The sequence below is a fragment of the Ursus maritimus genome, unplaced genomic scaffold (genome assembly GCF_017311325.1).
Source record: "Ursus maritimus isolate PB19 unplaced genomic scaffold, ASM1731132v1 scaffold_14, whole genome shotgun sequence".
Lineage (NCBI taxonomy): Eukaryota > Metazoa > Chordata > Mammalia > Carnivora > Ursidae > Ursus > Ursus maritimus.
The window spans coordinates 44,468,405-44,480,097 of record NW_024423786.1 but is presented as its reverse complement, the minus strand read 5'-3'; the positions used below and the strand labels follow the sequence as shown (position 1 = coordinate 44,480,097).

The 11,693-nt window shown below is 57.5% G+C and overlaps 2 protein-coding genes across 2 annotated transcripts in view; both read left to right on the top strand.

Moving 5' to 3' along the window:
- LOC103675164 (arrestin domain-containing protein 2) overlaps window positions 1-2,596 on the top strand; it is a 10,995-nt gene extending 8,399 nt beyond the window's left edge. Inside the window, exon 9 of the mRNA XM_040629026.1 lies at window positions 1,692-2,596. The gene's annotated coding sequence lies outside the window, so the exon portion shown is untranslated. The remainder of the gene's footprint in view (window positions 1-1,691) is intronic.
- LOC121102423 (arrestin domain-containing protein 2-like) lies at window positions 5-2,596 on the top strand (the record flags this gene model as incomplete). Its single annotated transcript, XM_040628255.1, has 5 exons — window positions 5-251; window positions 340-596; window positions 711-873; window positions 1,142-1,299; window positions 1,525-2,596. Coding segments are annotated over 5 exons (879 nt in total), but the record flags the coding sequence as incomplete, so codon positions are not given.
- Window positions 2,597-11,693: the final 9,097 nt, after the last annotated feature.

Here is an 11,693-nt window from a genome sequence, read left to right as displayed (position 1 = left end):
AAAAAAAAAAAAAAAAAAAAAAAAAAAAAAAAAAAACCAGGAACCCTGCCCCAAACCCACTCTCAGCTGGGGGTGGTCTGGAAGCTCCACAGGGGTCTGTGGTTCGTACAAAGTGACCCGTTTCTATCCTTTTTCTCCATCCCACCAGGCCCCTCAGGCCGGAGCTCTGGAGAAGGTCGCCCGATCCTGGTACAGCAGCCGTGGTCTCGTCTCCCTCTCCGCCAAAATCGACCGAAAGGGTTACACACCAGGTATCGGGCGGGCGGGGCCGGATGGGGAAGAGGGCTGGCCTCAGGGCTGCAGATGGGGAATCTGATGCCCCCCCGTGCCCCACCTCAGGTGAGGTCATCCCAGTCTTCGCGGAGATTGACAATGGCTCTACGCGCCCCGTGCTTCCTCGGGCAGCAGTGGTCCAGACACAGACCTTCATGGCTCGAGGTGCCCGCAAGCAGAAACGAGCCGTGGTGGCCAGTCTCGCGGGCGAGCCCGTGGGCCCCGGGCGGCGGGCGCTGTGGCAGGGCCGGGCGCTGCGGATCCCCCCTGTGGGTCCTTCTATCCTGCACTGCCGGGTGCTGCACGTGGACTACTCCCTCAAGGTAGAGTGTCTCGTTGGTCCGAGGAGGGCAGGGGCGGCTGCATCTGGCCGGTCCCCCAGACTAGAGTTCCCCCAAGGCTGCCTGGGCCCCCGCCCTCATGGCTCGTTCCCCCAGGTCTGCGTGGACATCCCTGGCACATCCAAGTTGCTCCTGGAGCTGCCGCTGGTCATCGGCACCATCCCCCTGCACCCTTTCGGGAGCCGCTCCTCCAGCGTGGGCAGCCACACCAGCTTCCTGCTGGACTGGGGGCTGGGAGCCCTGCCAGAGCGGCCTGAGGGTGAGCTCCCCATCCTGCTGAAGGGGGCTGGGTGGGCAGAGAGGCGGCTGCTAGGCAGACTCTCCCTCCCCCAGCCTCAGTGCCCCCATCTGTCAAAGGGCACAGTAGTGATTATGCTGGCGGCCACAGGTTCCCCCCAGAATCTCAGCCTGAGACCCCACAGCCCAGCAACCCCAGAATCGGTGCAAGCCAGCTCCTGGCCATTGTCCCCGATTCTGGGGCTCCCCTTCTCTGTCAGCCTCACCCACCCCATCTCTCTCACTTGCAGCCCCGCCCCAGTACTCAGAGGTGGTGGCAGACGGGGAGGTGGCAGCCGTGGGGCAGAGCCCCTTCCCACCACTGCAAGACACTGACCTGAGCCTCGAAGGGCCCTTCTTCGCCTATATCCAGGAATTCCGCTACCGCCCACCACCCCTGTACTCCGAGGTGAGCTTGGGGGTCCGAGAAGCCCCAGTGCCTCTCCAGACCCTGGGAGCCCGGGTGGGGGTGGGACTCAGATGAGTTTGGGGCCTGAGTGCGCCTTGTACCCCAGTCTGCTCCGCACGTTGCCCCCCCCAGTTGAGTGTGGGAGTTGGAGATAAGCAGGGCAGCGGAGGGGTGTTTCTGAGCCTCTGGTGCCCCCCCGAGACTGGATGGGACTCTTTCTCTCAGGAGGATCCGAACCCACCCTCAGAGGCCATGAGGCCACGCTGCATGACCTGCTGAGCAGCTAGGGGAGACCTCGAGGGATGAGGTCGCACACACGCTTCCGGCCGCCATGGATATGGGGAGTGGCTGGGTCAAGAGCCGCCCCACCTGACTGCATTGAAGCTGGGGACCCCAAGTCTCAGAGTGGGGCCCGGCTTTCTGACATCACGCAGGACAGAGGAAGAGCCAGTGTGGAATCTGATTTATCTGGACCGGTCCTCGTAAGGCATCATACGCCCATCGTCGGATCCTGTTGGTCTATGCCGGCCCGTGGACAAGCGTAGGAGCCTCTCGTCTGGGAGACATAGCCAGACATAAATACTTCCAGTCTCGTGGGCCCAGAGGAAGAGACCCAGGGCTGGGAGAGTTGAACAGGAACAGAGAAGGGTTCCCGGAGCAAAGGGCCTTCTAGCTGAGGCCTTGGCATACGAGTGACAGCTCAGGAGGCAGACAAGCGAAGAGGAAGAAGAAGTCGGAGAAGGTCAGAGCTGAGTGATGTTTGGAGATCACCCCCTCTGGGGCTCAGAGAGCAGGTGCCTCCGTTGAGGCCACATGGCAAGGTCTGGCAGGCAAGAGGGCCCAGGAATGGGGCATTTGAGGATGCGGGTCACTGAAGCTATGTGGGACCTGTGGGTAGCAGGGACATGTGCTCCAGCCTTTGAAAGCCAGAGAGAGATTGCTGGCCCAGGCTGGGACTGCCTGGGGGCTCCTCCAAGTACTCCAAGACATGAGACCTTGTCTGCGTATTATATGACCCTGGAAACCGGGTTCAGGATATTCAGCCAGGCCCTGGGGACAGAGGTCAGCCTGGGGTAACAGCAGGCCCAGTGCAGCTCTGGAAACCTCCTGCCGGGAGGGAGGGACAAAGTATGAGGGGGCAGCTGGACCAGCCCCCCGGCTTGCAGAGTCTCAGCCCCAGCTGGGGCAGGGCCCCCGCCTGGGACTCAACATTTCTGATAAGCTTTAAATTGTTCTCTTTTTTACAGTTGTTGGTTTGTTTGGGTTTTTTTTTTAAATAAAAGTATGGGGAAAGAGACTGGGCTTATTGGTTTATTTCCCACAGCTGCTGAAGAAGCCCAGTGGCTTTCACCTCCACCTTGGGTCAGAATTTCCAGGATTGAGTGCCAGGCCAAGGGGGGGAGGGGTTGAGGGGCCCATTGTCCAGAAGAAGAAACTGAGGCCCAGGGACACATAGAGAGGCTGAGCTCAGGTTGGAGCTGGACCCCATTTCCCCTTCGCTAGTATAGTCGCGGAGGCTGAGAGCGTGAATGGGAGAAGGCTTTTGTTTTCAAGACACAGTTCGTATTTGGTGAAATGAACCGTTTTAAAGTGCTCAGTTCGGTGGCATTTAGTGCATTGACAGTGTGGGCACCTGTCACGTCCGTCTAGCTCCAGGACATCCCCATCACCCCAGAGGAGGCCCGGTCCCAGGAGAAGTCACTGCCCACCCCCTCCCTCACTCCTGGCACCCACTGACCTGTGGATTTGCCTGTTCTAGACGTTTCCTACACATGGGATAAGACTCTGTTTGGCCTCGTTTGTGTCTGGCTTCCGACTCAGCTTAAATTTCCATGGTAAGTTTCATCCACATGGTAGCCTGTGTCATGTTTCATTCCTTTTTATGGCCAAATAATATTCTGTTGTGTGGATGGACTCCCATTTTGATTGTCCCTTCACCCCTTGATAGACTTTTGGGTCTTTGCCACCTTTTGGCGATTGTGAATAGGGCTGCCCTGGACATGGGTATGCAAGGATACGCATCGTTGAGTACGCACTGGGCTTTCAGGCAGCCCTGCGGCACGGAGATTGTGTCTTCCAGAGTTGAAAGTAGGGAAAGTGAGTCCAACGGGGTGAGGTGACCCGTGCAGGGTCCGGAGTCGCCGCTCAGAACCCCTACGCTTCACAGATCAGCGTGAAACTGATGGACCCTGGTGGTCCTCCCTGCGGGGCCGACACTCAGGCCCCGCCCCAGACTCGAGGCCCCACCCTCCTTGGGGCGGGGCCAAGTTAGAACCCCATCTAATAGCTCTAGCTGGGCTCACAGTTTGCCCAAGGCAGTGAAAATTAACTGGCAGTCTGGGATGACCATTTGCAGGGCGAAGGGGCAGGGATGAGGATGGGGGGCCCCGGGGTTGGACACTGGCAGGTCTGAGTTCAGGCTTAGCTCTCTGACCAAGGGCAAGTCACTTGCTTCTACGCCAGTTTCCTCCTCTGGGACTCTGGGGCATCTCTCCGCCACAGCCTCAACTGCCTCCCATCCCTGGTCTGAATTTGGGTCCTGATTTCCACTTGCTTCTGGTCCTGGGGTTTACCTAGCCCTCCCTGTCCAGCAGCATCTGCCCTGAGCAGCTGACCTGGCATCAAGTTCAGAGCCTGTCAGATTGGGGGTTCCTCTGGGTCCAGCAGAGGGGAGATGTACCCACACAGCACAGTCACCCCAGACCCCCAACATAGCAGCCTCAGGAAGGGGTAAGTTGCCGGATCCATGTTCTCAAGCCGAGAAGAGTCTAAGGTGTCTGTCACAACAGCTGATGGGGGTACGGTTTTACAAAAGGTTTCCCCCGGCAGGCTTGGGAGGACAAGCCACCTCATGTCCCCAGAACTCCTGCGTCTGCAACTGTCTGGAACCTGATCCCTGGAAGAGGTGGATTATCTGGTTCAGATAAATGAAAACCAGAATGGAGCAGGCTTGGGTGGTCCAGAATTCAGGGAACTCCCTGAACACAGAGTGAGGCCCACAGGATATAGAGGAGGGTAGCCAACTATTCTCCTAAAATAAAATCCCACCCCTCTCTAGGCCCCTAAGATCTCTCACCCACCTCTCCTTCCAGCTTCCCCTGGATCCCTGACTGCCACTCAGATACCCCATGCTGGCTCCTACCTCAGGACCTTTGTACATGTGGTTCCCTCTGCTGAAAGGCTCTTCTCTAGGACTGGCTCCTCTCTACATCCCAGCCTCATCTTTTCAGGAAACACCCCAACCTCCTCGCTAAACGTGCTGCTCTCCGTTACTCCCTCTTCCATCCCCCTGTCCTATTGTCTTCATAGCCCTCATCACAATCTGAAATTTTTTCTAAAGATTTTATTTATTTATTTGACAGAGAGACAGCGAGAGAGGGAACACAAGCAGGGGGAGTGGGAGAGGGAGAAGCAGGCTTCCCGCTGAGCAGGGAGTCCATCGCGAGGCTCGATCCCAGGACCCTGGGATCATGACCTGACCTGAAGGCAGACACTTAACGACTCAGCCACCCATGTGCCCCTACTCTCTGAAATTTTTATTTAGATATTCTCTTGTTTGTCTGAAGCTTTGAGGACAGGGCTGGGGCAGGGCTGTGTCCCTGGCCCCAGCACACAGCAGGCATGAGAGGCATGAGGAGGGTTGTTGACTGAAGGAGACCCCTCCCAACTCTGGTGTGGACCAAAATTCTGATGGGGGTGGGGGTGTTACCGCCTTACATTGTTCCCAGGAACCCCTAGAATCAGAACTTGTCACCCTTTCAGAAGTCAAACACCGGGTCTCTTCTCTGTCTCTGACTCACCCTCCTTTCCCCCGCACTCCTCCTCTCCATGTTGTTTTCGCACTGTCCCTTTTGCTCGCTGTTCTTGTCAGTCCCTCACTGTCTCTGTCTCCCCGGTCTCTGTCTCTGCCTCACCATCTCTGCATCTCTCTCTGTCACTCATTTCTTTGTCTCTGTCTCTGGCTCGCCATCTCTCTTGGTTATCTCTCTGCCTCTCTCCGTCTCTGACTCCTTCACCCCCTCTGTCTCCTCTCCTGGCCTGGCCAGGCCCCTGGGCCATGGGGTGACAGGCAGGCAGGGCGCCCTCCGCTTGTTTTCCCGCCCTTGCTGGCAGGGGGCCCAGCTGGGCTGCTGTTCAGGAATCCTCCAGCTGCCCGGCTCCAGCCACCAGGCACAGCCGCTGGCCTCTCCTCCCAGCACATTCTGTCCCGAGCAGGGAGCACTGGGGGTGGGTGGGGTGGGAATGGAGGGTTCCTGTCAGGCTCCAGTTACAGGACAGCCCGTCCTCGTGGCCTTGCTCCCCACCAGTGCTGCCCCCTGATGCCTCCCCTCCCTACTTTGGGGCTTAGATCTTCCTGAATGGGTCCCCTCTGCCAGCTCATCCCTACCTCAGGGGCTTTGCACCTGCTGGGCCTTCTACCTGAAGCTCCCTCTCCCCAGATATGCCCAGGACCTTCTCCCTGGCAGCCTTCAGATCACAGATCACCTCCTCAGGGCGTCTTCCCTGTCTCTGTGCCAGAACGCCCCGCCATTCCCCTACTCCTGTCCTGATGCCTTTTGCTTCCTGATCTTTCCCCTTCCTTGGAGTTCTGTATTTACTTGTTTGTCGGTCTGGTGTCTGTTACCCCAGAGTCCTGCTGTATCCCCCGCACTGGGCGCGCACTAGGTGCTCAGGGCATAGTTTAGAGTCCACGCCATTTCATCCCAAAGCTCAGCTCTGCCTTGGCCTCCCAGGCTCCCACACACGGCTCCCCTCCCGCCGGCTGACCAACCCCCCGGCCCCGCCTCCTCCTGACCCTGCGGGCCCCCGCCGTTCCCTGCACATACCTCCTGCCGGTGCCCCCTTCGCCCCCAACACACCAGCAATACCCCAGCCTCCCAGCCTCCCATCTGCTCCCGGGGAGTTTCCTCCCGATGCACCTTTTCCAGCCGGGGGCTGGGTCTCTCTGTCTTTTAGGCCCACTGGGCTCCACGCGGGGGCTGCTGGGACGTACACATACGCACACGCACGTAGAGACGCGTGCGCACGCACGGAGACACAGAAATAGGCCCACGAACTCGGGCGCACACAGCCTAGACCTTGATGAACACGGACCCGCGTGCACGTGCGTGCACATGCGCATAAAGCACGCCAACAGGTGTGACAGTACGGACCACACCGGGGGCCACGGCCCTGGGAGGGGGCTTGCAGGGCGTTCACGTGTGGAGTCCCCCAACTCTGAAGGGAAGCAGGCAAGATGGCCTCCGTCTCACAGGTGGGTGCAGGACGGGGGATTTGAACCCACGCCAGGGTGTGCACAGCCTTGTCTACACGCGCGCCTCTGCCTTCGCTTCCCCCACCTCATTTCTGATGTTCAAGGCCAGGAAAGTCCCCAGAAAGCATCAGACTGGGCAAGGGGCCCAGGAGGAAGAAGTGACTCAGCCAGTGGCGATCAGGGCCTGCCTCACTGGAAGACCCTTTGTGGGGGGTTTGGGGGATTCACAGAGAACAACAATAAAGGAATGGGGGGGTGCGGGGACAGGGTAAACAGGGCCTGCTGAGCAGGGTTAGGGAGGCTCTGCTGAGCCTGATTCACAGGTGGGGAAACTGAGGCACAGAGAACAGGTGACTTGCCCAAGACCCTCCAGCCAGGATGGGGCAAGCAGAGGACCCCTTAGTCCTTGGTCAAAGGTTTTTGTGGTCTTGTAGATATTCTCCCTGCCTGCCTGTCGGTGGACAAATGGAGCCAGGTCCACGTGGTGGCTCCACATGTGGACATGTGACCAGGTCTGGCCAATTAGAGCCTTTTGCCACCAGAGACGCAGGGATTCGTTCAGGAATAAGCATGTGACTCTGAGTGGGCGAATCACCGTGGGAGTTTGGGGGGGTCCTGGAGGTGAGAATAGGAGCCATCTTTGCTACCATAAAGAAGGGCAGAACAGAGAGTCCCAAGGTCATTGTGGTGGAATCCACAGACACCCCTAGCCCTGTGGAGTGAGGGTGGAGCCAGAGGGAAGGGACAAGGGCTGGAGGGCCCTGGGAGGGCTTCCAGGAAGAGAGGACACTGGAGTTGGGGTTTTGATGGATGAAGAGGAGTTCGCCAGGGAGCTAGAGAAGGGCATTCCAGGCAGAGGGACAGCCTGTGCAACCGCAGCAGGTGAGAGAGGGCCAGGTGCATCCTCACCCATTCCTGTGGCTCTGTGGGGCTGGAGCACAGGGGGCAGCTGTAGATGTGTTTGGTTATTTGCTCCTAGGCGCCCCGACCAGCCCCTGAAGGGTGAGACCAAGTCTTTACCGGCAGCTGACGTTCCTTTAACGTTTGTTGTGTAGGTGGCCTACACGGAGGAGTGACATGGGTGGGTAGTGAATGGGAGAGTTGGGTTCATGGAGCAGGAGAGCCTGGGGCTGGGTGAGGGTGGCCCCAGGAGCCCAGGAGCAGGACCACGGTACAAAGCAGGAGGGAGCATTTCCCATTTCCCCATCTGTGAGCCCCCCGACCCCGGGCATGGTGCTCCAGGGGGAGGCAGGGTGGGGTTTAGGGTCTGGACTCCCAGCACCACCTCTTCCTTCCCGCGTGACCCCGGGATAGTGGCCGCACCTCTCTGAGCCTCGGGTTTGTCATCTGGAACCTGACTTGGCTGTTGGACCAGGTCAGAACTGGGCACAGAAACCATACAAGGTCTGTGGGCCTGGATGGGTTGTGCTGAGCCAGGGGAGGAGGGGCTGGGTCTGTCCAAAACATTCCCTCAGCAGTTCCTGGCCTCTTTGAAAACAGGAAGCCAGCTCTCAAGGGAGCCCCCAGCCGCACTTCCTGACCCTTCTCATGCCGCGTGCCGGGGGGGGGTGGCAGGGGTGCACACACACTTGTGTGTTTGCAAGCAGCCTGGAGGTAAACGGAGCCCACCAGTGTGCGCATGCGTGTTTGTGTGTCAGCCTTGGCTGTGGAGTTGCCCAGAGGCACGGGCATGTGTGTCGCATGTGCTTGAATGCGGGTTGACACATCTCAGCCAGTATGGGGAGCAAACGGGGGCTGGTTGGTGCATTTGCCAGTCTGAGTCTAGGTGTTGGGCGTAGTTGTCTGTCTGCAGTGGGTACTGGTGAGGGCTGGCAAGAGCTAGCTTGTGCTGGGGTATACTGCTCTCCTTTCCTTCCATCTGCCCCCTCACTCATCAGCCTCTGGGCCCCTGACTCTTCCTGGAGACTGTTCAATATGTTCCTACCTCAGGGCCTTTGCACCTGCTATGCCCACTAACCAAGCTACTCTCCCCTCCATTCCTCTCCATCTCTCAGGCCTCAGGATAATGGCCTTGGGCGGGTCACTCCCTCCTACTTCTTGACTGTTCCCCTGCCCTTCCTTGAATCTGGACTCAGCTTTGACCACTTCCCTCTGCATCCTAGGATGTGTGGGCCCCCTCTGTAAGCCTCAGTTTATTCTCCTGTAAACTGGGGCCAAGCCTGGTGGGGTCTCACTTACTAGAGTCACCCAAAAAGTGGAAAAGGCTGGATTTAACCCTGGGCTGGCCAGATCTGACAATGCATAAAGCCTTTGTCCTTGCTTACATCAAGTGGGGGAAATACGTGAGGGTCAGGGACCGTCTGAGGTCACTCAACCACAGGGGCCAGTTGGGGCCAGACTGGGGCCTCCTGTATGCCTCGTTCCTGGAATGCCTTTCTCTTGCTGGCAAACTTCTACTCATCCTGCAAAACCCCATCTCAAATACCACTTTACTCCAGGCCAGTCCTGACACCATAGGCTGAGGACATTTGGTATCTGGCTGTGTCTGTCCCCTCCAAACAGGCCAGGGCTGAGGCCTCTCAGTTGCATAGCCAGGAACACAAGACCGTGTTGCCCACATGCTGATTTTCTGGAGCTGACCCAGGCGCCTTCGCCATGTCCGACCCCCAGGAGGTGACTCCTGCTGCCGCATCACCCTCAGAACCTGCCAAACTCTGCAGTTTAGAAGGGCAGGCAGGATAGTCCCACTTGATCCAGAGGCCCGTGTGTTCTGGAAACTCCCCTGCCCAGGCCTGTGGTATTTCTGGCCTTGGCTCACAGCAGTTCCGTACCAGTCCGGTTCATCTGTGGAATGGACCAGAGATATTCCAAGACACAGACAGTGTAATGGGGGTTTTGTGCTGGTGTCTCAGTGCTCCAGGCCCAGGGCAGCCATGGGGGCTTTGAAACAAGGCTCAGGGGCACTTGCGTGGCTCAGTCAGCTAAGCGTGGCTTCAGCTCGGGTCATGAACCCAGGGTCCTGGGATCAAACCCCAGGAAGCCTGCTTCTCCCTCTCCCTCTGCCTGCTGCTCCCCCTGCTTGTGCTGTCTCTCTCTCTCTGACAAATAAAGAAATAAAATCTCTAGGAAGAAAGGAAGAAAGAAAAAAGAAAAGAAACAAGGCTCAGATCCCATCCCTTACATACCCTTGCCTAAGCCCACAAGGTCCTGTATGGCCTGGCCTCAGGGCCTTTGCATTTGCTGTTCCTTCTGCTCAGATTGTCCTTCCCTCACTCCTCACAAGGCTCCCACCTTCTCCTCCTCAAATCTAAGTTCAACTCTTCCCTCCTCAGAAGCCCTTCAGCCTCCCTGACCAAAGCTGCCCCATTCTCTCAGCCCTTCCCTTGTGCTTCTGGCAATTCGTAATTACGACATATTAGTGCCTTCACGGCTGTCCTCCACCTCGCTTCTGTAATGGGAGCTCCAAAGGGGGGGGCACAGCACCCCTCCCCCAAATAGGAGAGCCTCCCAGCATCATGTCTCACCCTTTCCTTCCAGAGTAGGCCTAGAAGGTTCCTCATTCTGGCTACATCAGCCCACAGCATCGATGGGAAATCCAAGATAAGGGGAGGTGATAGCCCTGTCCAGGCAGAGCACTCTCGGCTTCTGTCCCCATGTGGCCAGAGCGTCACATCACCCTCGGGAGAATGTCCAGCTCTTTGGCTCGGAGTTCAAGGTCCTGCCCCCGTGTGGCAAAATCCTTCCTCTTTCCTTCGCCAAATTCTTAGTTACCCTTTAGGTCTCCTCTTGGTTGCCTTTCCCCAAATGAAGTGTCCGCACAGTTAGGACACGTCAACTTGCTGTCAGAGTCCAAACACTTGCAGCCCTGAGCATGTCAGCCCATCAGGCTGCGAGTGACTCTCGCAAAGGAAGGGGACGCCTTTGCACAGCATACAAACATCGCGGACTGTTGAACCCGTCGAACTCGTGCTTCGCGCAGGATGTGAACGCCGTGGACGGGAGATGACCAACAGGGTGCCAAGTGCAGTACAGAGAACGGGGACGGCCTGAGAGCTGAGAGCAGGAGTTGACACGCTTTCTCTCTAAAGTCAGATAATAAATATTCAAGGCTTTGTGGGGCAGGCAGTCTCTCTTTCAGCCACTCAACTGCCCCCTTGAAAGCAGCCAGACACGGACACCAAGGAGTGGGTGTGGCTGTGTCCCAATAAAGCTTTATTCATGGACACAGAAACTTGAATTTCAGATAGTTTTTACGTGTCACGGAATCCTCTTTTGGTTTCCATCCATTTCAAAGTGTAAAAGCTACTTGGAGGTTGCGGCCGGAGCTGTCATCGGCCGGCCCCTGGATGAGACGCTCAATGGGCAACAAAGAAAGTATCAGGCCTCGCTGTTTACAAAGCACTGGAACTCTGCTCAAAGGGCTGAGATTGAGACACTAACAGCGTCTGACCAGTGACAAACAACAGGTATCAAGACTTGATGTTTACAGAGTATTAGAATGGAGCAAGCGAGGACGGCTCACGGGGTGTCGGGACCCAGTTTAGGTTGGACCCAGCCGCTGGCTCGAGCAGCGCACTGACCAAACGGGGCACTGCTGCCCATCCTCAGAACACTGTTTACTGAGGATCAAGTGACAGGGGCCAGTGGCAGGGTATCGAGTCACAGGGCAGTCACACTGAGCCTTGGGCACTGAGACAATAGCTCTAGACACCAGCTGTTTACAGTGACATGAGACTGGCTGTTTACAGGGGACCAGCTGACCAGCTTCCGGATGCCAGAGTCCAGATGGCGGTGGGACGGGCTCCTCTGCAGGTGTCTGCCGAGGACCCTGGGCCTGGGGACCCCTCCGGCACCAGGAGTGGGAATGTGCAAAGAGTTCTTGGCCCAGGTGAGGGGAAGGTTTTTGTTCACTGAGGAGCCCGCAGGCTCATACCTGCTCTTGGGGGGCAGGACTTGAACCTGGCTGGTGTTGGATCCTAGGGTCTGGCTCGCATTCTCTCTCTGCTCATTCCTGGCTGCAACGCCTTGGGCACATCCCTTAGCCTCTCCGAGCCTGCGCTTCCCTGTCTGTAAAATGGACGTGACGACGGATCAAGGTTGCCGGAAATAATACAGAATAGCCCGTTAACATTGAATTTCAGATGAACAACCAACACTTTTTTTTTTTTTTTTTTAGGAC